We start from the raw sequence: 22,806 nt of genomic DNA on the forward strand, positions 1-22,806 counted from the left end.
CAGAGGTGTCTGATGAGCTGACAACCAGATAAAGGAAACATATTAACAAAAGGCTTATAATCCCTTAACACAGCCAAAGCAGAAAGATAAAATACAATCCTATCAAGACCACGTCAGTAACAGCCCTACGCTTCCGTAAGCTCAAAATCTGCACTGTGATTGATGTCCCTGATGACTCCAGCCTTGGCCAATCCATCCGCCACAGCGTTTGCCTCACGCCTGATATGCTTGAAGGTGATGCCAATGTTGTTCCCAATAAGAGTTTCAATGGCATTTGAATTGAACTTCATTTTCCAAGGGACTTTGGTGTTGTCCTTGACCCAAAGGATGGCATTGGTAGAATCACTTTCAGCCTCCAGCTGGTGGTTAGATGTCCATGGTGAAGCAAAAAAGAAGTCAAGTCCCTGATGGATGGCTTGAAGTTCAGCAAAGTTGGGAGTCTTCCTATATGGTGAGAAAAGGTTCCTCTTATGAAACCGCGTTATCTCCTCAAAAAAAAAATTCTTCCTGTAATAATAAAATTATAATTTAAATTAATTAAAGTAGAAACGTAAACATAATATCAAATTTAATAAAAAAATCCGTAATAAATTAAAAATTGAATATTTGAAAATAAACATTAGTTGTATTAGAATGCAAAAAGTTTGAAAAAAAAAGGAAGACTCTACTTAAGCCATCAAGTATTACAGATTTCACATTAATAATAAATAAAAAGCTCTTAGATATATAAATACGAATTTTTTTTACTTATCAAATATATCTTTTAAATTAAAAATCGTAAACCCTAAAACACTAAGTATTTAAAACACGAACAATCTTAAATCGTTTTTATTCGGCCTCGCACTTTAATGGGCCAGGCTTGGAGCCTAAGCAGAGGAAGCATGGACCTGTACTTATCTAGCCATATGTTTTATGGTGAAAGGCCCATAGCTGAAAAACTCTTCAACTAATCTTATCAAAACAAAAGCTTGTAAGATCTTAGAGGTATTCTTCAACTATACGTGAAAAGAATGGAGGAGTAGATAGTGATGCAGTAGCTAAGTTAATTAAATAGCATATGCACAACAGTTGTATATTGGGGGCATAAGCCCAATTTGTCATACATAAGTAGTACCCAACCAATGAAAATCACACCTCAACCTCTGCAAGTGATCAAACCCTGTATATTAGAGACAAGAAAGGCAATATATTATATATAATAAAAGGAAGACGAAGAAGAAAGTGAGCTTGGCTTTGAAGGTCGCCCATCCTCCACCACTCCTGATGCCGACTCTCCACTCCCCGGCTTAGTTGCCGGCTTACCTCTTTCTTGGTCCCATCTCTCCCCACGTGGATGCATTGAATGAGATGGTTCTCATTCACATGATAATTGGATGATTAAGGTAATTAATTGGCAATTCGAAAAGACAGGCAGGTTTCTGTGAGTGTGGGGACCTTGTTGGGAATTGTATTAAGGGGGAATTTCAAAATGAGACAATGAATAAAGAATATTGAGAGTTTTCCCCATGGACAAAAATTATTAATAAAAAGAAATAACAACTTTATTATTACTAAAAAGATAATACAATTACAATTTTATTTTTGGTCGCATGAACGACAATGGCAAAAGGCAAATTAATGCGAAACCTAAAACCTAGTCATTACCAAATCGAATCTAATTAATCAGGTTCAGATATGACATCAATATTATTAAATATGTTGTAACAATATTATTTTTGAGCTCAATATGCCAAACTTGTATTGATTGACTTAGGGATTTAGACATAGTATGTTGAATTCGATTAGTTGAATTAATGTATCATAAACTTAATCTATCTCCAACGAATGGATAACCACAATCGACCTTGTTAGTGTTAGCGTTAACTATCAACAACTCTCCTTCCTTGAACTCCCTCTTCTTCTCTCTCTTATTTGGACTCAAGAGTGTGCCAAAGATGAAAGAAGAAATGTAATTTAATGAGGGATAAGATGGTAATTATAATATTTTTAATAAGGACTGGATTCATGAATACCTTCCTTAGTAATTACTTCTACTCATTGATGCAAACACTCATTATTGTTGCTCTATTGCCCCATTCTCAAATTTCTCAAAAGATCACATGGCGATGGCATGATTATTGTCTTTGAGTTGCGTACTTTATATATATATATATATATATATATTAAATTATTACTCTTTAACCAAGATTAAGATTATGTCCACAGGTTATATTGAGATGTAATTATTACAATGTAATTACTCTCTAACCAAGTAGATTCGCCCCGCACCCAAGAGTTTGCAATTTCTTTATATTAAGATGTAATTATTTTCATATACATATATAGTAGAAAGGGGGGAAGAGCTGGATGGGAGAATGAGGGATTACCAGATTAAAAAAGAAAAAGAGGAAAAATGAATAAGAAAAGTCGACAATAAAGAAGTCAAAACTATAAAGATTGGGTAATACGTGAAAACAGAAAAAAAAAAAAAAAAAGAGAAATATTTTCTTTTTATTAAAATTTATATATACTTATTATTGAAAGAACCCTGAAGGGGGATTCTTTTGCTGAATTCACTCACCACGTGGCAGTCTTTATCAAGGTTGAATTACAGAAAAATACCATGTGGGTTGAGGCAAAATAAATTTGCCTTTGAGGTTAAGAAATACACTTAATTATGGTGTGTTTGTTACTATTACTTTTCTACTTAATACCATTAATTTTTATTTTTAATTTTTACCAGTACAAAGAAATTTCACAATATATATATAAGACAGTTTGGTGTCACATTTTTAAATCTTAGGAGGTAAATTATACTGAATCAAACAACATGATAATTTTTTATTCTTTAGTCTTTTCTAAATAAACTTTTTATTCTTTATTTAGATAACGTAACTAAAATTAAAAAAATATCAAAAGAAATTAAAAATCAATAACCTACTATATAAACAATCCCTTGGGAGGTTGAATGCTACATTTTGGAAATTAGAAATGGTGACATTAAGCAATTTATTAGTGGAGGAAATTGTGAGAAATACCTCTCCTTATAAGCCAATTCAAAAATGACTCCCTTTATAATTTTAATTGTTTTTAGTCAATTTGACATAGCTTGACCATTATGCCCTTTAAACCATTTTCTCCAAATTAAATGATCCCGGTTTTCTCTATCTCGCCATCAAGATAAAAATTTCAAAATTAAATCTCGATATGTCTATCTTGCTAACCAACTGTGTACTACCATCGAGGTCTATCTTGCCATCCAACTTTTTCTCACCATCTCAAAGAGCAAAGGTAACATCAAGATATGTGTTTTGGGTTATTAGGTTTATTTGTTTATATTGTTTGGTAGTATAAACCTGGTTGTGAATAGAGAAATCAATTAGTGATTAGTGTCAGTTAAAATTCTAATCTACGGCAATCCCACGTAATACCTCGAATTAGAACAGTAATATTAGCAAGTAGAGTATCAATCCCACAGGGAATTGATATAAAAGTATACTAAGTACTAAAATTATCGCAAATTAATCTTATCCAAACAATATCAAAATAATATCAAATCAAACTAAGTTATAGCAGAATTAAATTAAGAAAAATCAAATAATAAATACTCAAATAAATATCAAATCAAACAAGCCTAGGATTACAATATCCCTCACACTTCATCTAAATCTTACCTCTCTTCTTAACTTATCTCAATGGTTTGAATTGCTAACCTAGAGTCCTAATTATTTATAAGGGTCTCCCGACTCATCTTATAAAATATCTATTTAAACAAAACACTAATCCTATGTGAATTGAAATTAAAACAAACTCATTAAGTTCAGGCTCTAATCTGGCTACATATGGCCTATAGGTATATCCCTATCCTATACGCAAATCAATTAATATGATCATATGCTATCCCAATTTTAGTCTACACTAAACTCCCTTTCCCAAGTTTGTTTAGGTTTCTAGATCAATTTAATTGGTGGCCAAGCAATTAAAAGCATTAAGAACAAATTGGAATAACAATTCAAATCCCATTGAAAATAAGCAAGAAAGTGTTAAAATCTAGTATTACATGTGATTTCAATTGCAATCCTAGAAAAATAAATTAGCTCATAATATCTAATAAAGACAATATCCAAAGAAATTTAGCCATGAATCCAAGTCAAAGAAAATAGAAAAAAACACAAAGGTAAGAAGAGAAAACTAATAGTTAGAGATTTATGATCTTGATCCTCTCTCTAGTTCTCTGTTTCTTGCTTTGTTCTTGGCTCCAAATCTCCAGAATAGTTGCTTGCTGCCTCCTCTCAAAAATCTCTGAAAAAGGCTCCTTAAATAGGCTCCAAATAACCTAATTTTCGAAATCCCGTTAATGTCCTTTATTTTTTTTTTGGAAAGTCGCGCAGCGCTGCGGCGCTACTTCTCCAGCGCTGCAGCGCTGAGCTCTCTGGAATTTTGTATGTGTGATTCCTTTCATCAACGCTGCAGCCTTGTTCTCCCAGCGCTGTGGCAGTCTATCAACTTCAAACGTGAGTTTCACCCCTGATATGTTAAGAACTGGGCAAAGTAGTAAACATAAAAGTTTTATCCTGTCTCTTAACGTTCCAATGGATCAAAAATCACATCAATTGGACTTCTGTATTGAAAGATTTGCTCCAAATACGCATCATGTTAGTCTTTACATACTGCTGCAGTGGTCCGACTTTGACAAATATTTTGACCATGATCCAATCAGAACTGGGCAAATTGGTGAACATAAACATTGTATCCCTTCTTCTTATAATTCGATTGGTCTAAGAATCACCTCATTTGGAGTTTTTTAGAAAGAGATATGGTCAAAATACTGAAACATATACGAATGAAGCTATCACCATACTTGCACTGATTTTCATCAAATGAGTCTTTTTCATCAATTTCCACAAAAGTCATAAGAGAAATTAGCAATAACTACTCTTAAAGTAATTTAAAAAAATAACTTAAAATTTAACTAAAATAACTTAAAGTAATCACTTAACAAGTAATCAAACTTAAACTAAAAAAAACACCTATAATGCTAAAATTCGAACCTAAATCTCAAAGATATAGCTACTTAAGCTCCTAAAATGACTCAAAATAACTCTATATAATAGAGTTATCAATTAGGCATTTCGTAAATATTTTTTAAGTATTAGTTCACCGGATATTAGGTATTGTATGACTGGTAGATTTGTATTATGCGGCGTAAGCATTTGGTGACAAGTTTTTAGGAATTGCCTTACCTATTTATTTGGCATTACATGACTGAATATTAGGCAATGTGTCACTGGATAGGAGGCATACTGACAGTGACTTTTAGGAACTACATGACTTGTGCATTACTTGACTAGGTTTTAGGAATTGTTTAAGCAGGTTGTAGGCATTGCTTGACTAGTTTTTAGTCATTGCATTGCTTTATCTACCTACTGTTGAAGCTAAATATCTAGTAATTCAGCCTTTTTAATAAACCAATTCCATAGAATTAGAAGAGAATTAGGAATGCTTAATAACCAATTCAGTCCCTTTAATTCCACTTATGTTGGTGCAGAAAACCATCCAAATTCAACTGACACAGAACTCTTAAATTCTCTTTAAAGCACTTATTGCATCGATTTATGTTCATAAAAAAATAAGCCTAAAACCATTGAACACCCTTTCCAAGAGTCAGTATTCATGCCTATAAATTGAGGGAACCTTTGTCCATTTCAATTAAAAATATTTGAATTAAAGTCACAAAAATCTCAAACTTCTAATGACTTTTAAACGTTCTAAGGGAAAATCGAAAAAGGTGATGATTCCGTAAAGGAAGATATCCCTAAATATGTTGCAACATATATGGGAAAATTGATGGATGTTATTCAGAACATGGATAAGGACTTGCGCATTTTGATCGACAAGGTGCTGGTTAAGATAGAAGTTCTAGAGATAGAATTTGAACAATAACAATATTCTAGCTGAAATTTATGAAATAGCTGATGAGATTAAGAAGAAATGAACCATGGAAGGCACATAATACATGGTTCTTATGATGTATCATCTCCTTAGTTTCAGCTTTATTAATTAAAATATTGATTTATTACATATTTTATATAAATAGTAATATTTGCCATTAATTTCTTTTATGCTCAATAACTTGTTTATTTACCATAATTTCTTAATTTTTCATTTATATAAGAGAAGAAAAAGTATGATGACAATAGTTGGAATATTATTGTTTTTTAGGTATTACATAACTGGATATTAGGCATTGTGTGACTGGTTGTTTTGTATTGCGTGACTGGTTTTAGGTAATGTGTGACCAGTCAAGTTGGCATAATGTGAGTGGATATTAAGCATTACGTGACTTATTATTAAATATTACGAAATTTATATTTAGGCATTGCATAACTTGTGCAATGCATCTTTAGCTTTTAGGAGTTACTTGACTAGTTTTTAGGTATTGTATGAAAGTGTATTAGGTATTGCAAAACTGACTTTAAGTTATTGCGTGACTGATTTTTATGTATTGTGTAGTATCTTTTGATAAATTGACTGATTATGACACTTATTTCCTGTTACATCTCAATGACCTGCCAGATGTGAAGCTTATGATTACATATAGTGGTCATTATGTCAATGACACTTACAAAGGTGGTGAGACATGAGTGAGGCGTGTTGGGAGTGATTTGTTATTTTTTTAGCCTAATGGAGCTAGTTGAAGATGTTGATGGGGTAAACTCACAGAATCATGAAATCAAGTTGCATCCATTGTTTAGTCATGCCGTAAAGGTTTCAAGCGTTATTATTAGGCACGATGAAGATGTAGTAAGTATTTTGAGAAATGAGAGACTAGTTGTAGTGTTTGTGACAATTAAGGAATGAAATGCAAATGTTATGCTGCATGAAAAAAGTGTCCAACATAGTAATCACCTATAACAGAATTATAATGCTTCAAACATACCGTAGCATGCATTTTCTAACAAACAACAATGGCAATCACCTTTGACATATGCACATGAGTTTGAGTAGCCCAGTACATACATTAAGTGCTTTAAATGCTATTTGCACAATTCCAATCAAAATGTGCATCAAATAAAATACTTCGTTCTTGGCAACAAATGCAACCATCGCTTAGGAATGCAGTGGGTCCATTGCCATTCGTAAACAACAAAATGATGGTCGTAAGTGATGATGATGCATCTAATTAACTGGACAATGATTATGAAGAGGACGAATTACTGATTGGAAAGATGAGATGGATGATGGTTGTGAAGATCATTACATTGGCAGATATGATAACTATTTAGAGGACAGTAAGGGTGAGGACACGGACATTCCATATTGCAATCATGAAGATGACAGTACAGAACATGCCATAACTATTATGTTGGAAGAAGTTCAGTGTGATGACCATGCCACAACTGTTGTCTTAGAAGATGTTAAGTGCGATGACTCTATGTACGACAACCCTATTGTTGGAGACAACAAGATTCATTCGCCTGATGATAGTGATTAAGAGAGGGTAAAAACAAGGGTATCTCGTCAATGGATTATTCCAAGGACAAATAAGATATCCTTTTAAGCAGTTGCGACCAAGGAGCCCATATCAATCAATGACCACTTATATCGCCAAAAAGAGTTTCTATCGAAGGTCAAATTGAAACAAGCTTGAAGCATGTTGGCACTAAAAGGGCACTTCAAGATTAGAGTTAAAACGTCATGTCATACTCGTTTTGAGGTCTCTTGTAGGGACAAGGCATGCAAGTTCACTGTTCGTGCAACAAAGTTACTTAAGGGAGATTATTGGCAAGGTCGCACATTCTACAAAGTACACACATGTACTATTGATGGCTTGCAAGGTGGGTTCCAAACAACAAGTGCAAGGTTAATTGGTAGTAATGACACACTATTATTGGTCGCACATGACCAAGGATGTTGATGCATATGTCAAAGTGTGCCTTGTCTTCTAGTAAGACAAGGACAAGTAGTAACTTGAGCCATTGAAGTCACCAAATAGATCTTGGCAGTTTGTGTCCTTGGATTTTTTATTACTAACCTACCCAACGTAAATGGTTTTAGTGCTATTATGGTTTTGGTTGACAAGTTTAGTAAGTATGCAACCTTTTTACCTCTAACTAAATAGTGTCAACCAAAAAAGCTACCTAAGCATTCATGGAACAGGTGGTGAAGCTTTAGGGTTTACTAGAGAGTTTAGTGAGTGATCTAGATGGGTGGTTTATAGGCTGTTTGTAGCCCAAGCTCTTTAAGCTCTTAGGGTCCAAGCTTAAGTCCTCCACAAGCTTCCATCAATAGATGGGCGGGCATACAAAATGAGTCAACTGCCTACTTGGGGTGTATTTGTAGTACCACACAACACATAGTGTAATTAGTCAAGACTGTTCAATGTTGTGTAGTTCGCATATAACTTACAAGAAGGTGACCTCATAATTGTGAAGTTGCATCTTATCCTTATTGACCAAGAGCTACATAAGGGCCTAACAAGATGCTATAAGGGACCATTCTACATTTTCGAGAGGATAAGGCACACTATTTACAAGTTTGAGTTACCACTAAAACCTAAAATTCACCTTGCGTTTCACATGAGCATGTTCAAGTCGTATCATGGTAACCCCCAAGATCCTAATTGAGGAGTGAGTCAGAGGCTTTCAATAGAAAACCTTGTATCAAATGATAGGGAGATTAAGGAGGTCCTCGCTAAGTGTGTGTTACAGAGGAAAGCCTACCATTTGCAACATTAGTACCTAATTTGATGGAAGCGAGAGCTTGAAAGTCAGGTGAGTTAGAAACTAGCCCAGTTGCTATGGTAGTTCAAGGAGTCAGTGGACCATTTCCATGAACAATAAGCAACAAGGGAATTGTCAAGATAGTTGGGGGAGAGTGTCACACCTATTTTGTCTCTTTGGTCATCCTAGCTTGATGATGGGTGTTTTGGCTCAAGGAAAACCTAGATTTCCAACTCAGATATAGGCTATGGTGCACAGCACGCAGGCTAACTGCATGAGATGCATAGGCTAGCTAGACAGGTGGCTAGTCATTGCTTGATAGTTGGGCATTGGCCCAAAAGTGTGTCAAATTGCTAGAAACGAGCCCTAACAGCCCCTAATTGTTGGGAAACCCCTTGTAATGACTAAACGCATCTTTTTCCTATAAAAACCCTTTTGGGGACTCCATTTTGCACCTAATGATGCTTATACATGATTTTTTTTTAATGAAAGCTCTCTTATTGTTTTGAGTTCACAATCTCTCTTCTTGCAATACTTTCTTTGTGGTTGTGAGTCGGGCAAAAACCCATAAGTGCATGTGTGCGACCCATTCTTAGCAATTGGTAGTATCGTCGATTTTACCACACAAGTGCACTTATTGTAAACGAATAATATAGTTAAAAATAGAGTGTCAATCCCATAAAGAATTGAATTAAACGTCTTTGCTAAGTATTAAAATTAAAACACCTTAATCTTATCCAAATAATCAAATTTAAACTACTAGAAAATCAAATAAACTAAAATCAAAACTAAAACTGAAAGCAAAAGTCACAATTTAACTAGAATCAAATAATCAGGTAGGGTCGAGGTTGACTTAGCCACCAAAGTTGCCCCATGAAAGCATGTTTAACTGTCACATGGTGTGTTAGGACAAAACCCTGTGACATGAGAGTTCTAGAAGAACTTAATTAATCTTTTTTATTTTATTTCTAAATTATTTTAATTTGGTTAAAAATAAATATATGATAACAAATAAGTGAAATTTGATTGGATACTCCATGAGCTTTGTATTTATGCAAATGGGGTTTAGTTGGAATCCAAAGGAACTAGAAAAATTGAGTTCAAGGCGCACTTTTTAATAGATGCTACCTTTAGGACTTATTTCTCCCCACCACTTGAAATGCAAAAAAGAATTGTACGAATAGCCTTAGCGATAAAAAAAGGCAACGTTTAACTTTGTCTTGCACTTTACAAGAATAGGTCGCTAAATACACTTAAGGGTTTGCAAAGTTGTTTGCCTTAGAGCCTACTTAAGTCTACTTTCTGCAATAAGTTGATTATAAGGAATTTGGACTTTTTTGGTACATGATGGGAATTGAAGTGTTTATATTTATTTTCAGAATATCACACTTCTCTTATTCTATCTTGTTCTACTCTTATCTTATTTGTTTTGGTATGTCAAAGTGGTTGGCAACAAGCCTTTTATAGACTTGTAAGTGTATCTTTTTAAAGGACACAACTATTTCATCAGGGTACCTCTATGTCTCAAAGACACCTTTACATGTTGCAAGACATAATCCTTGGATAAAGGTCTTGTTTCAATAATTGCTTTATGAAAAGACAACCATTTATTTCACTAAATATAACCTTTGAGTTACAATATAAAAAGATAACTTTTAATATCCTAACTTTTGAGCTATGATGTTTTTCAATTGACTCATAACTTTTGGATTTAAAAGTATTTTTCTAATATGTCACTTTATTAAGAGATATAACTATTCAAATGAAAAGCCACTTACAATCTAATATTCATACTATATATGTCATACTATGTGACATAACATTTCCATTGATATGACTTTTGAATAGTTTTAACATTTTATATGAAAAACCATAACTTTTCATTTACAACTTTTCATATGAAGAGATATATTTATTTTATTTTGAAAATACACCAACACTTTGATTGGCCGGAGTTATGTGTCTTTATTTTGCTTCGTCAAATGGCTTGAAAAATTTTCAATTAAAATATTTAGCAACAATTAAAAATTTTAACTAGTCACTGAATAAAATTTAAAGAAAACATTTTAAAAGCATGTCATACGTTTTAATTGGCTGAAAAATTTTTTATTCTACATAAAGAAATCAATATATAAGAAAATTATTCATTTGTAAACTTTTAGAAACTGAATCACTGATATATAAAATAATAATCTTTTATATATATTACTCAGGTAAGGTGCGGTATCATTTTCCAAGGAAGATGGTTAACATTTGTGCTTGGGAGGTCTGTGTAATTTAATTGGGTGGCAAATGGATGGCAGTGTAGCTTGAGCCTAGAAAGGACTCCCGGCTGGTTGCAGAAAGAGATAGGCCAATCCTTGTGGCTCCTCTCACTTGGAGTAGCTCGAGAGAATAGTTATAAAAATAAAACGACAAGAATAAGAGAAATGTGTATAGTGTATTATATTATTAAGTCTAAGTCTAAAAGCAAAAAGGACGAGTAATAAAGCAAAAGACAGCCCAACATGCGAGTCTGTAATCTGTATTTATTATTAAACGATCCCTCTGTCGTTGAGCGGATAAGCTGTCCCTTTTGTCTCTCTCGGTTTCTCCTCACAAAATATTCCAATCTGCTACTACTCTCTCCTTCTGAATTTATATCTCCCACTCTCTACCTTCCTTCATCACAAATATTTAGAGATTATGGGGTCGAGGGCAAGAAGGAAGCAGAGATGGTGCACACAAACACTAACGCCTTTAATGGAAGGGCCAGACCCTGAAATGCAAGAAGAAGGAAACAAGAAGGAGAGCTCTTGGGAAGTGATCCGAGAATGGTTTCGAACACAAAAGGGGTTGTCGGCAAGTAATTTTCCAATGTCTTTATATGGAAACAATAGTATTCCTGCCAAGAGTCAAGATTTAAGGCTTTTGCTTGGTGTCTTGGGTTGCCCCCTCGCCCCTATTCCTCTAGTTAATCACCCAATTCATCACATTCGGGTCAAAGACATTCCTATTGTAAGTTTTTGAATGCATTCATCGTGTTCTTTAATTTCATGTTCTATCTTACTTCAAGGACACCGTCGTTTTCCGTTTCCATTTTCTTTCTAAAGAAGAAACTTAAGAAAATATGTGTTTGATGAACACATAGGAAACTTCGACGGCGCATTACATTATACAGCAATATTTGGCCGCTACGGGATGCTTGAAACAGCAGAAATGTGCGAAAAGCATGTATGCAACAGGAAGCGTGAAGATGATTTGTTGTGAAACGGAGATTTCCTCAGGCAAGAATGTGAAAAGTTTGGGAACAAGAAGTGGAGAAAGTGGATGCTTCGTTCTTTGGCAAATGTTACCAGGGATGTGGTCCCTTGAGCTGGTCGTTGGAGGCAACAAGGTGATTGCCGGCAGCGATGGGAAAACTGTCTGGCGACACACATCTTGGCTTGGCACGCATGCAGCCAAGGGACCCCAACGACCCTTGCGTCGCACAATCCAGGTACTCTAATCATTGATGATTAAAGATTCATTAATTAATCATATAGTTTCTATTGAAAGATCCATGTCTACTAAAGCAAAAACGACCATTGTCATCTTGAGGATGAGATTATTAGATAACCAATTAATCATGCAATGCAATGTATCGCTAACTGAGTTCCAAGTCCACCACAAAAATAGAACCATGAAAGTTTACTAATTAATTTGCTTTCCATTTAGTATATATGATAAACTTTAGTTTCAAAAGGACAAAAATAAAAAGAATATCAAGGAAGCAAAGCCTAGGTAGCATTAAATTCAAAAATTTCCTTCTTTACCAAACAAAGACAGTGATGGAAGAACAAGATCACAATCCCAAGGAAATGGAATAGAACTGACAATGATGGAGAAACTGTCTCATGCTTTTAGCAGAGACATTTTCTTTTCTTTTGTACACTATCTGAGTTAGGGAAAGGCACGTGATTGTCTCTGTTGACATCATCTATGATCACGTACATCCAATAATACCATCACCTTCTTGGGATTGCCACTCATACTTTTGCTTTAACTTTATCTTTTTGCTCTTTAGTGAATAGTGCTGGATGTGTTGCATTATTATAGCTCCTTTGCTTTTCTGGGCTTTCCCTCCCCTTCTTTATATATTTTCTGCTTATTCCCCAATCACGCCCTTTTCTTTTTTAGATTCTTTTTCTCTTTTTATTGTCCAATTTTTGGGAATGCTACCAAATCTCGGCGGATACGATATTTGGCCTTTTTATATATGAGATAACTCCTAGTTCATACTCACAAGGTTTATGGTCTCGAAGCTGCATGAGTGGGTCATATCGAAAGTATGACACTAATTGCTATCCAAGAGAGAAGAAAGAATCAAGACTTTTACCATTATGCCCTCTTAAGAGGACTTTCTTACCTTTTGAATCTCTTGGTATGACAGAAGAAATCATTAGTTAATTAATTCGTATGAAATGCTCAAAATTATGGTATGTGTAATAAATCCAGGGACTAGATCCAAAGACAACAGCCAGCTTATTTGCTAAAGCGCAATGCCTGGGCGAGAAACGAATAGGGGAGGATGAATGCTTCGTGCTCAAAGTATGCGCGGACCGTGCAGCCGTGATGGAACGGAACGAAGGGCCAGCGGAGGTGATAAGGCATGTGTTATACGGCTACTTCTGCCAAAAGAGTGGTCTGTTGATATACTTGGAGGACTCCCACCTGACCAGGGTTCATACACAAGAGAATGAATCTGTGTACTGGGAAACTACCATAGGGAGTAGCATTGGAGACTACAGGGATGTGGACGGAGTGTTGATTGCGCATCAAGGAAGATCTATCGCCACAGTTTTCCGATTTGGGGAGCTGTCCATGCAGCACAGTAGGACTCGGATGGAAGAAGTTTGGAGAATTGATGATGTTGTTTTTAATGTCCCGGGCCTCTCCATCGACTCTTTCATTCCTCCTGCTGATATCTTTGACAATGTTCATTCCCCTTCACTATAACTAACATCAACACATCTATATCTATATATATGCTTTATTCTTGTTCTAATTTGCAGAGAAAATACATTGTTGCTGGGGTTCATGCTGTATCTTAAGCTTAATTTCGATTAAGTGTAGTTTGTAGTTCGTTTCCAAACTCATTAAGCTCGTAAAAAGAATGACAAAAATTCATGGTTGGAGTGGAATAAGGAATTTTCTCTTTTCTTTTCCTATGTTTTTTTTCCTTCTCTCCTTGTCAGATGTAATGTTTTAAATCACTTAAAGAAGTGTATTAAATACCAATTTTCTTGATAAGGGCATGTGCCAACTTTTCTTTTTTGAAATTGGTGGAAAAGGGATTCGAATTTTGTTCATGCATCAGCTTATGATTCAAATGCTTGAATGGGTGCCATCTAACTTTTTTATTATAATTTTTTCTTAACATCTATGCCCATATATCTCGTAACCCATAGAAATAATAACTAAAAGTTTATTAATCAATCTCAATTCTGTAAGCTTACATTTTGATAGGTAAATCACAATCAACACTTTAATATATTCTAAAACTATATATTTTCTTTCTTCTTAAAATACAATTTTGGCATTCGAGTATTCGACTTAAATAGATAGATATATTCACCTTAAAGATTTGGTGATTTGAATCTTCTATACCCCAATTAAAGAAAAAAACAAACATGCATGGTTTGGTTGGAGCATTTGGTTACTTACTAAGGCTCTGTCTAGTAAGGTTGAAAAGTTTTTTTTTTTAAAAAAAAATTCAATGTTTTCCCCCTTTAGAAAAAAAGAAAACTTTTATAAACGTAAAATGTTTTACGAGTCAATAAAAAAATTATATTGACCAGCGTAAAATGTTTAATGCCCTTCTCGAATATAAGATATTTTCGATTTGCTTTTTCCCCACTCTGAGATTGATCCCATGAATCAAAAAATAACCAAATATCATTATTTGTTATCGCTTTATTTATTGTTATTTAATAACAAAGAAATCATTTTTATTCAATTGTTTTTTCCAAAGTATGTAATTTTAATGTTAATTGCCAAAGTCAAATTTGACTTTGAATTTTAAGATTACAAAAATAAGTAAAGGAATAAAATAACCCAAAACACTAGGTATCCAAGTTGGGGAAATTGCATACATCAACCCTCCCACATACTAAAATTAGTTCGTAGACATTTGGACAAACTTAGCCCACCTCTTAGCTCATATAAAGTTATCCAACAATGGCAGCTGTCTACATTTTACCCTATTTTCACGTAAATTCTGTCTGGAATAAACAAGTCCTCAATTCGAGAGGTCTCTGTGCTCATGTATTTTATTCAATTTGGTAACTGTACTTCGCTTTGAAACAATTTAATCACTCGATTTTGAAAATTGCTCTAATTGAATTCTTCTCTCTAGCAGTATCCAATTTAATGGTTAAATAAGATGACATCAACACTGACACGACACATTTTTGCTAATGTGCAGTGTGGGTAGATGACATGCTAACAGGTAGTACCACGTCACCTATTGAGTTCGGGTTGCTGACGTGGTACTATCACGTCACCATTAAGGCTTAAGTTGTTGACGCTGTACTACCACGTTAGCATGTTAAAGTGGCGTAACCTGTTAAGAGGCTGACATATATGTGGCAGGCCAAGAGACTACCATGTGGCACGTTAGGATGCTACCACGTTACTTTCTTTTTCTCCAAAATATGATGTGCTCTTGCTGGGATTCAAACTGAAGATCTCTAACAAGTACACCAAGGTACTTACAATCATGCCTAAGCCCTTGCTTTAAATAGTTTCTTACTTTTATTTGTTTTTCTTTCTTTTTTTTTCTAAAACTACACCATTTTGGAGCATTCTTAGACCTTGAAAAACCCGAGCTATAGGAAAGAGAGAGAAAGGAAGGAAAAAATAAGAAAGAGATTCTTTTATAGCTAAGGTTTAGGGTTTTTGAGAAAAAATGCTATACCATTTGTTAGAAATTATTTGTTTTTCCTTTTTTTTTTTGCTAAAACTGCATCATTTTAGAGTATTTTGACACATTCAGAAAGATAAACCAAATAATAAATTATTAAAAACAAGGGCTTAGACATGATGGTAAGCACCTTGGTGCATTTGTTAGAGGTCCTAAGCACATCATATTTTGGAAAATAAGAGAGTGACGTGGCAATATCCTAAAGCATGCCACATGGCAACCTCTTAACATGCCACACCACTTTGACATGGCACTACCACTTCAGCATGTCAAGTGACATGGCAGTGTCACATTAGCATGCCATCTACCAATGCTACAACATTAGCGAAAACGAATGATGGCAATGCTGATGTCATCTTATTTAATGGCTAAATTAGATGTCGTTAGGGAAAGAGACTAAATTGGAGTAATTCTAAAATCGAGAGACTAACTTACTTCAAATTGGAGAACAAAGACTAAATTGAATAAAATACATAAGTATAGGGACCTCTTAGTTATTTTTGACCTAATTTAACATGTCGATATTAATGGATTCATCAATATGTTCGAAGTGTTTAGCTGCTCGTGCAGACCATAATTACGTGTCCGAACCTATATACTTTATATTCCCACACCTAGACAAAAATGCAAAAATTTTATGCATAAATAAATTTATACTAAACCAAGATCTAACATAGTAGGAATTTAGAACATAAAACGTACCTAATTTTTGATTCATAGTTTAATAGTGGAAATAATACAGCAGAAATAATACTGACCATATTAATTATTGGTAAGTGCACTAGGATTTTCCTTTCTTTTTCTTTATGATTCTCTAATGGTTGAGATTTTTATGTCATTGTAAACAAGTGAGAGGACCTTTATTTAATGGATCCCTAATTCCACCCATCATAGGATTTAGGGTTTCTTACACAAGCTTACACTTTTAAGCCCACATATAACATTGGTGTCTAGCTTACTTTATTAGATCAAAGTGTGGACCATAATATTGTCCCTTTATCAAGGCCAAACTATCTTAACCTTATTTTGTTAAAATACAAAAATAAATAATATAAGTCCACAAAAGAATTTTACTGAAAAATCTAACAATCTCCCACTATGACTACATTATTTAAATTTAAATTTTAAAAAAAATTTATTGAAATCGACTTATAGGCTAAGACAACCAAAAACTTTATAGGTCCAATTAAAAAATAACAAATTGGTCTTCAGACTACTCCAAGTACCGATCTATCTGATAAAATTTTGTGATATAGAAAAATAGTAGTAACTATATCTACAAAGATATAGCGTCAACTTTATAATACTTCTGATTCAATTTCAAGTAACGCGTCCAGTTTAAATTCTCTAAATTAGCAAGATACAAAAAATTAATAGATTCCAAACAATCGAAGTCAATAATGCGCTCGGGCATTACCCTTCGTTTGGTGAAGTTGTCGCTAAATTTCTAGGCATGTGATGGATGAGTGAAGTTGTGAAGGAAAGAACTCCCATCCAAGAAGAGAAAGACCCAGCTCCAGTAGAGCCACTAGGTGCCCAATTAATGATTGCCTTGGTTCATTTGGCCCTTTGACTCATGGTAGGGTTTTAGGAAATGTGAGGGACTTTGGACGAAAGCTTCGGTGGAAAGGTTAAGATTATGGGAAGAAAAAACTGAGAGTTTCGAAACTACAAACGATAAAGGTTAAGATTATGGGAAGAAAAAACTGAGAGTTTCAAAACTGCAAACGATAAATATGTATGCATTTTGGGTAAATGGTTTAATGAAATGTTAGAGTTAAAAGGCTGAAAAAAAGGGGAAAATCACTTTAATCAAATGAAAAATCATGAAAGATAAGGTTAAGTTGAGAGTATTTGAAAGAGAAATAGTCGTGGGTTTAGGAGATCCAAAAAAAAAATAATGAAAAATGAAAAATCCCATGCTTTATACAAACTAAACACATAACCTCTTAAAGCCCTATCAACTAATCACACAATGACTAAAATCCATTCATACAATGCATATTTTGCATCACACAATGCATACCAGCCAGAAACGTAATGCCCTATCAACAGATCTCGCCATCTGTCGATAGATTTTTTAACCATTGAACAGTCATTTTAGTCTCAGGTTCAACTCTATCAATAAATAGAACTATATATCGATAGATTGTGCCTTTGCCTTTTTATCCATGTGGCCCATTTATCAATAAATGCGGAATATATCGATAGAGGATATGCCCTCTAGATTAGGGAAAGGGAAATTGCAATTGGCACGATATCTATTGATAGGTTCCTAGACTCTTTGATTTGCAAAATTTATCAGGCGATCATTTATCAATAATTAGTTGAATATATTGATAAATTTTCATCCAAATTGCTTGCCATACTTCTTACAAAATAGTCAAGTAATGCTAACCAACTAGTCATGCAATGGCCTCTCAACGAGTCATGCAATGAAAGAAAACTAGTCACGTAACACCTGAGTCACATAATGCCTACCATCTAGTAACACGATGCCTTATCAACTAGTTACTCAATGACTAAAACTCAGTCACGCAATGCCTACTTCATGCAATGCCTTTAAAACTAGTCACAAAAATCCTTTCAAATCTAGTTACACAATGCACTATTTCAAGTTATGATCATTATTTGATAAGAAAATTGAAATCTGGGAATTTTTGAAAAAAAAATTAAGAGTGGAAGGGACAGGAAAACTAAACCCACCCAAACCCTTAACCTAGATTTACTCTATTAGAAGCATCCCTAGTCAGTGACACTTTAATCCCATGTTCTAGTCATTAAAAGCATCCCAAGTTAGTAGCTTTTTAATCCCATGTTTTGGTCATTATAATTTATAGAAGCAATAGAACAAAGACTGATTTTTTCATGATAAAGAATGTACATTATCGATTAGAAAAAATAAACATGGTTACAAACTTAAGTGTCAACACTATTAGGAAAAATAAAAAAAGTTACAAACTTAGGTGTCAACACCATTCCCAAAAATCTATAGGGCATAACTTTTCCTAAAGCCTTCAATGGTGTTTGCCTTTAAGGTCTAGTCAACCATACCGATCATCCACTGCATAGTAGTGATTACCCAATCTGCGTAATTGTGCCCATCTTTCTATTATGGGGTTTGTCCATTTAATACCTAACTCATTCACATCCAAGATCGTTTTTTATGACTCAGCCGTCAAAGTACCTAGTTTGGTGGCATATAATGGGAAATAATGTCGTTAGGGGACCCATCTGCTCACCAACCAAGCCAGACCAAATTGTAAATCAACAACTGTATAAGGAGTCAACAAACGTCATACTTCAGTTCACCAAGTTGATTTGCACTAGAACCTAATGGCCATCAAAATGGCACGATACCTAAATGGAGTCAACCTCGTGCCATGGCAACCCCTACAGCTAACTCCCACCCTTTGCATACTCAAGTAGATGTTCTAGCAAAACCATCTCTGTTAGCTTGAATTTCTTATCAAACAGTGGAGGTCTTATTCCACGACTCAATCCAACAAATTCAACTGTGAGTTAAGTTTCATTCAATAGTTAGACATCATGTACTAAAACCCTTAACAAATATTTTAATAATTAAAATTCATTAAAATATACTTACATAGAAGTTGGTATCAAGAATGCATATTTTCTACTTGTACAGTTGAGGATGGTGCTCAAGCGCAAGCTTACACACGATGCTGATGCATGCGTCAATGTGTTGGCTGTCCAACCACTCATCTTGCATCTCAAAACAACAACAAAATTCAAGGCACTTCTGCCCTTCGATGCCTTGAATGTTAACCCTACACGTATAAAATACCAGCGTCAAAAGGTCGATGGATTCAATAATTTCGAACCGTTAAGCCTAATATCAACTAGTCTTGTTCATTTTACCTAGCTTGCTCGTTTTTCATGAAGCGTTCGTATTTGTCCTTCAATGCATCCTTTGCTTTGCGTTAGACTAATAATGGGTTAACGTATGGGCTCGGAAGGTATTTGTTAGCCATCTTCACATGTGCATCTTCGACCAAAGGTAGAGGTGGAACCTCAGGAGAAGGTTTGTATTGAGGAGCCTCAAGTGGAGTTAGGATACGAGCAGGATGTGGGGCAAGTGTAATTTGACTACACATAGGACGTGAGGCCTCGGTTACAGTTAAGCTTTCAAAAGCAACTTTGAACAAGGTAGCAGGAGATGAGCTTTGAGCCAAAGCAATTGGGTCATTTATACCAATTTGTATGAGGCAATAGTAAGTTGTGCGCCTCATCATCATCAACAACAAAAGGAGCAACAGGAGCTTCAGCAACACCATGAGCCTTAATAGTAGCAAGATGGGCATTAGCCTTCTCGTTCCTAGTGTGCCTCCATTTAATGCCTCCTCTTACCACCCTTTTCTCATTATGTTCCATGATCTTCCTCTTTTGCTTAAGATCGAATTTTACCCGACCCTTTAACTATCATAATGGAATGTATTGCTGCCCCTTGAATAGATTGACATCAATGTCGGCCCAATATGCATTCAACATCTCTTCTGTAATTGGCTCCAATGTCTCGATTGTGCACAATTGCACCAAAACATACATTGCCATTAGGTTGAAAGGTAATTAACATACGCCAAAAAAAGCATTTAAATTAAATAAAAACAATATGGTTTTTTTCCTCACCCTATCATCTCTCTCCAAATCTGCAATCTTGTTATGGATGCCTATGGGTCTCTCATCATAATGTCATTTAAGCATTCTTGAATACACATCTTCAGACTAGTGTCGAGTTCCAAACCACCTTTGGATCTCTAGAATCATTTCCAACACCCAAAACTACACATCAATTGTAAAACATTTTAATCACCAAATAAAATCTTACATGTAAAGGAAAATGGAAATCATTAGGGCACAATACCAGAAAGGCCCATACAAATTTATGTAAGAGGTAACATTTCTTTTCTTCCGCTCCCACTACTAGAGGTTGGAAGCCCCTCAACAAATAACCCATGGTCAGACTCCATATGCAGTTACCCCATGGGAATGCATTCCACTGGTCAATGTTCTCGACCAGTGACAACAACCACAGAATCACTGATCATCTGTAGTTTTGACTAAATGAAACATTATTCGTGATCAAGACAAAGGCAATCTTTGTCCCATCTCCATCCTACTGAAATTGCCCTTTCTTGAACGTCTCTAACACATGTTGTAGCTTCACGTCCCTGAATGCTCCCTAATATTGCTTGTGAATTACTTCGGGGATGGCCTAGTAGGGACTTGAAATAATGACTGGCATGGTGATAAACTTGAGTCCTATCACCAAGCAGAACTCACGCTTTGAGAATTGAACCTTGGTCTTGCCTGTGGTAAACCATAACTCACCCTTAATGGCACCGTGTTGATTGATTCCGTGCAGCAGTAAATTGTGCATGAGACTGGTGCAAAATAAACTCTTTTTTTATTCAACGTCCATCAAATTCTCCAAGCATGTTTTCTTCATTTCTTCCGACTCATTTTCTTTCCACAGCACCTCACGTATTACATGCAGCTACATCAACTTATAGTGGATGTTAATACCAGCGTTGATGCTCCATTGTTCCTTTGGCATACAAAGAAAAGCTTCCACGTTCTCTTACTCTGTTCCTACTCTAGCCATCTACAACATAAAACAGATAACATTTTCATTTTAGTAGATATGATCAATGAAGATTAGAAAAAACAATAACTAGTTCTTACTATTTTTGCATACCTAAAATAGAATAATTGAAGCATGTGTGAAGCATGGATTATTAATTAAATCAATAGATACATGTTAAAGCAGTAAAGTTGAGCCAAAAAAATATAAAATCCATGTAATGAAGGTAATGCAATGCCATACAGATAAAATTCACGCAATGCCATATAGATAACAATCACGTAATGCCATACATATAACACCCACGTAATGCCATACAAATAACAATCACATAATGCCATACATATAACACTCACACACTTTCATACAAATAATAGTCATGTAATGCCTTATAGATAACAATCATGTAATAACCTATATATAACAGTCATGCAATGCCAAACACATAATAGTCACGCAATGCCCGATCAAGTAGTCATGCAATGACTTACACTCAATCACGCAATGCAAAAAACCCCTAAACGAAATGCCTAAACCGATCACACACACCTAAAGTGACACCATGCCTAAAACCAGTCATGCATAAGGTGTCAACCACTCACACAAACCCTCAATGACACAATACCTTAACTCCTAAACCTAATTCCTCTCAACCAATCACGCATGCCTATCAACTAGTCACATATGTCATGTCATCATTTGAGCCAATAACCACCAAAAATACCAAATTTAAATTTATATTCAACAATGTCAAACAATAAGAATATCGACATAAACAAGCAATATGTCTACGTTTATGCTCAAAAACCATAAATGAAGAACATGAAGAATAAGAATAGCCCTAAACCTTTCTCCACATGGTTAAAAATAAAAATATATGCCTACCTTTCTACACAGAATGTGAACTACCTCTTATTGCTTAAAATGTGAATTACCTTTACGCAAAAAACCACTCCAAAATGCTTCTATCATTGCTCAAAATGCTCAACAGTTGACTCGGCAAGGAATGCTATCTCGAGAATGCTTTGTAGGGAGATGTATAGTCTGTCGATGAGAACTAAGGAGTTACAAAGCTTGTAAACATATTTGAACCAAACATATGGGTCGAGTTAATGCACAGAACCAAACATATGGGTCAATTTCATTAACGGTAATTTTGTCCAATTTTTATTTCTCTTCTCTAAAAATAATTAAAATTATTAGAAGGCTTATTTTTAAAAATGCCTTCTACATGATGCCTATTTTTGAAATGAACTCTAGTTTCTATTATATTAATGAAGTAGTAATAAAAAAGAAAGCTTCGCTAAACAAAATAACATAAATAAGTAAATCAATGCAGTGAAAGATGTTTCTACCCAACAAGTTTATAGTTGTAAAATCAAAGAGATTAAATTTCATGAAATTCGCTCATTTAGTACTATAAATATAGTACTCTTTTAAGTCAATTGACACGTATATTATGATCTAATAGATGTTAACTTAGTTTTGAAATTACATATAAATCAAATAAAAAGATAACATATATAATTAACTTAATTGTGTATTACTTTTCTAAA

At 34.6% G+C, this 22,806-nt stretch overlaps 1 protein-coding gene across 1 annotated transcript; it reads left to right on the plus strand.

Annotated features, from left to right (window-relative positions):
* The first annotated feature begins 11,249 nt into the window (after positions 1-11,249).
* On the plus strand, positions 11,250-13,973 carry LOC110428123 (C-type mannose receptor (DUF620)). The gene is made up of 3 exons (XM_021443841.2): positions 11,250-11,699; positions 11,833-12,180; positions 13,179-13,973. The coding sequence occupies exons 1-3, from the start codon at positions 11,388-11,390 to the stop codon at positions 13,677-13,679; spliced, it is 1,161 nt and encodes a 386-aa protein (XP_021299516.1). The 5' UTR covers positions 11,250-11,387; the 3' UTR covers positions 13,680-13,973.
* Positions 13,974-22,806: the final 8,833 nt, after the last annotated feature.

This window comes from Theobroma umbraticum, unplaced genomic scaffold, assembly GCF_002168275.2.
Source record: "Theobroma umbraticum cultivar Fairchild unplaced genomic scaffold, ASM216827v3 scaffold_25.0, whole genome shotgun sequence".
Taxonomy (NCBI): domain Eukaryota; kingdom Viridiplantae; phylum Streptophyta; class Magnoliopsida; order Malvales; family Malvaceae; genus Theobroma; species Theobroma umbraticum.

Excerpts from the sequence above, each read along its gene's own strand:
- LOC110428123 (XM_021443841.2), top strand. The coding sequence starts at position 11,388 with ATGGGGTCGAGGGCAAGAAGGAAGCAGAGATGGTGCACACAAACACTA. Across the intron at positions 11,700-11,832 it reads GGGTCAAAGACATTCCTATT|GAAACTTCGACGGCGCATTA; the intron begins GTAAGTTTTTGA and ends ATGAACACATAG. Across the intron at positions 12,181-13,178 it reads CCTTGCGTCGCACAATCCAG|GGACTAGATCCAAAGACAAC; the intron begins GTACTCTAATCA and ends TAATAAATCCAG.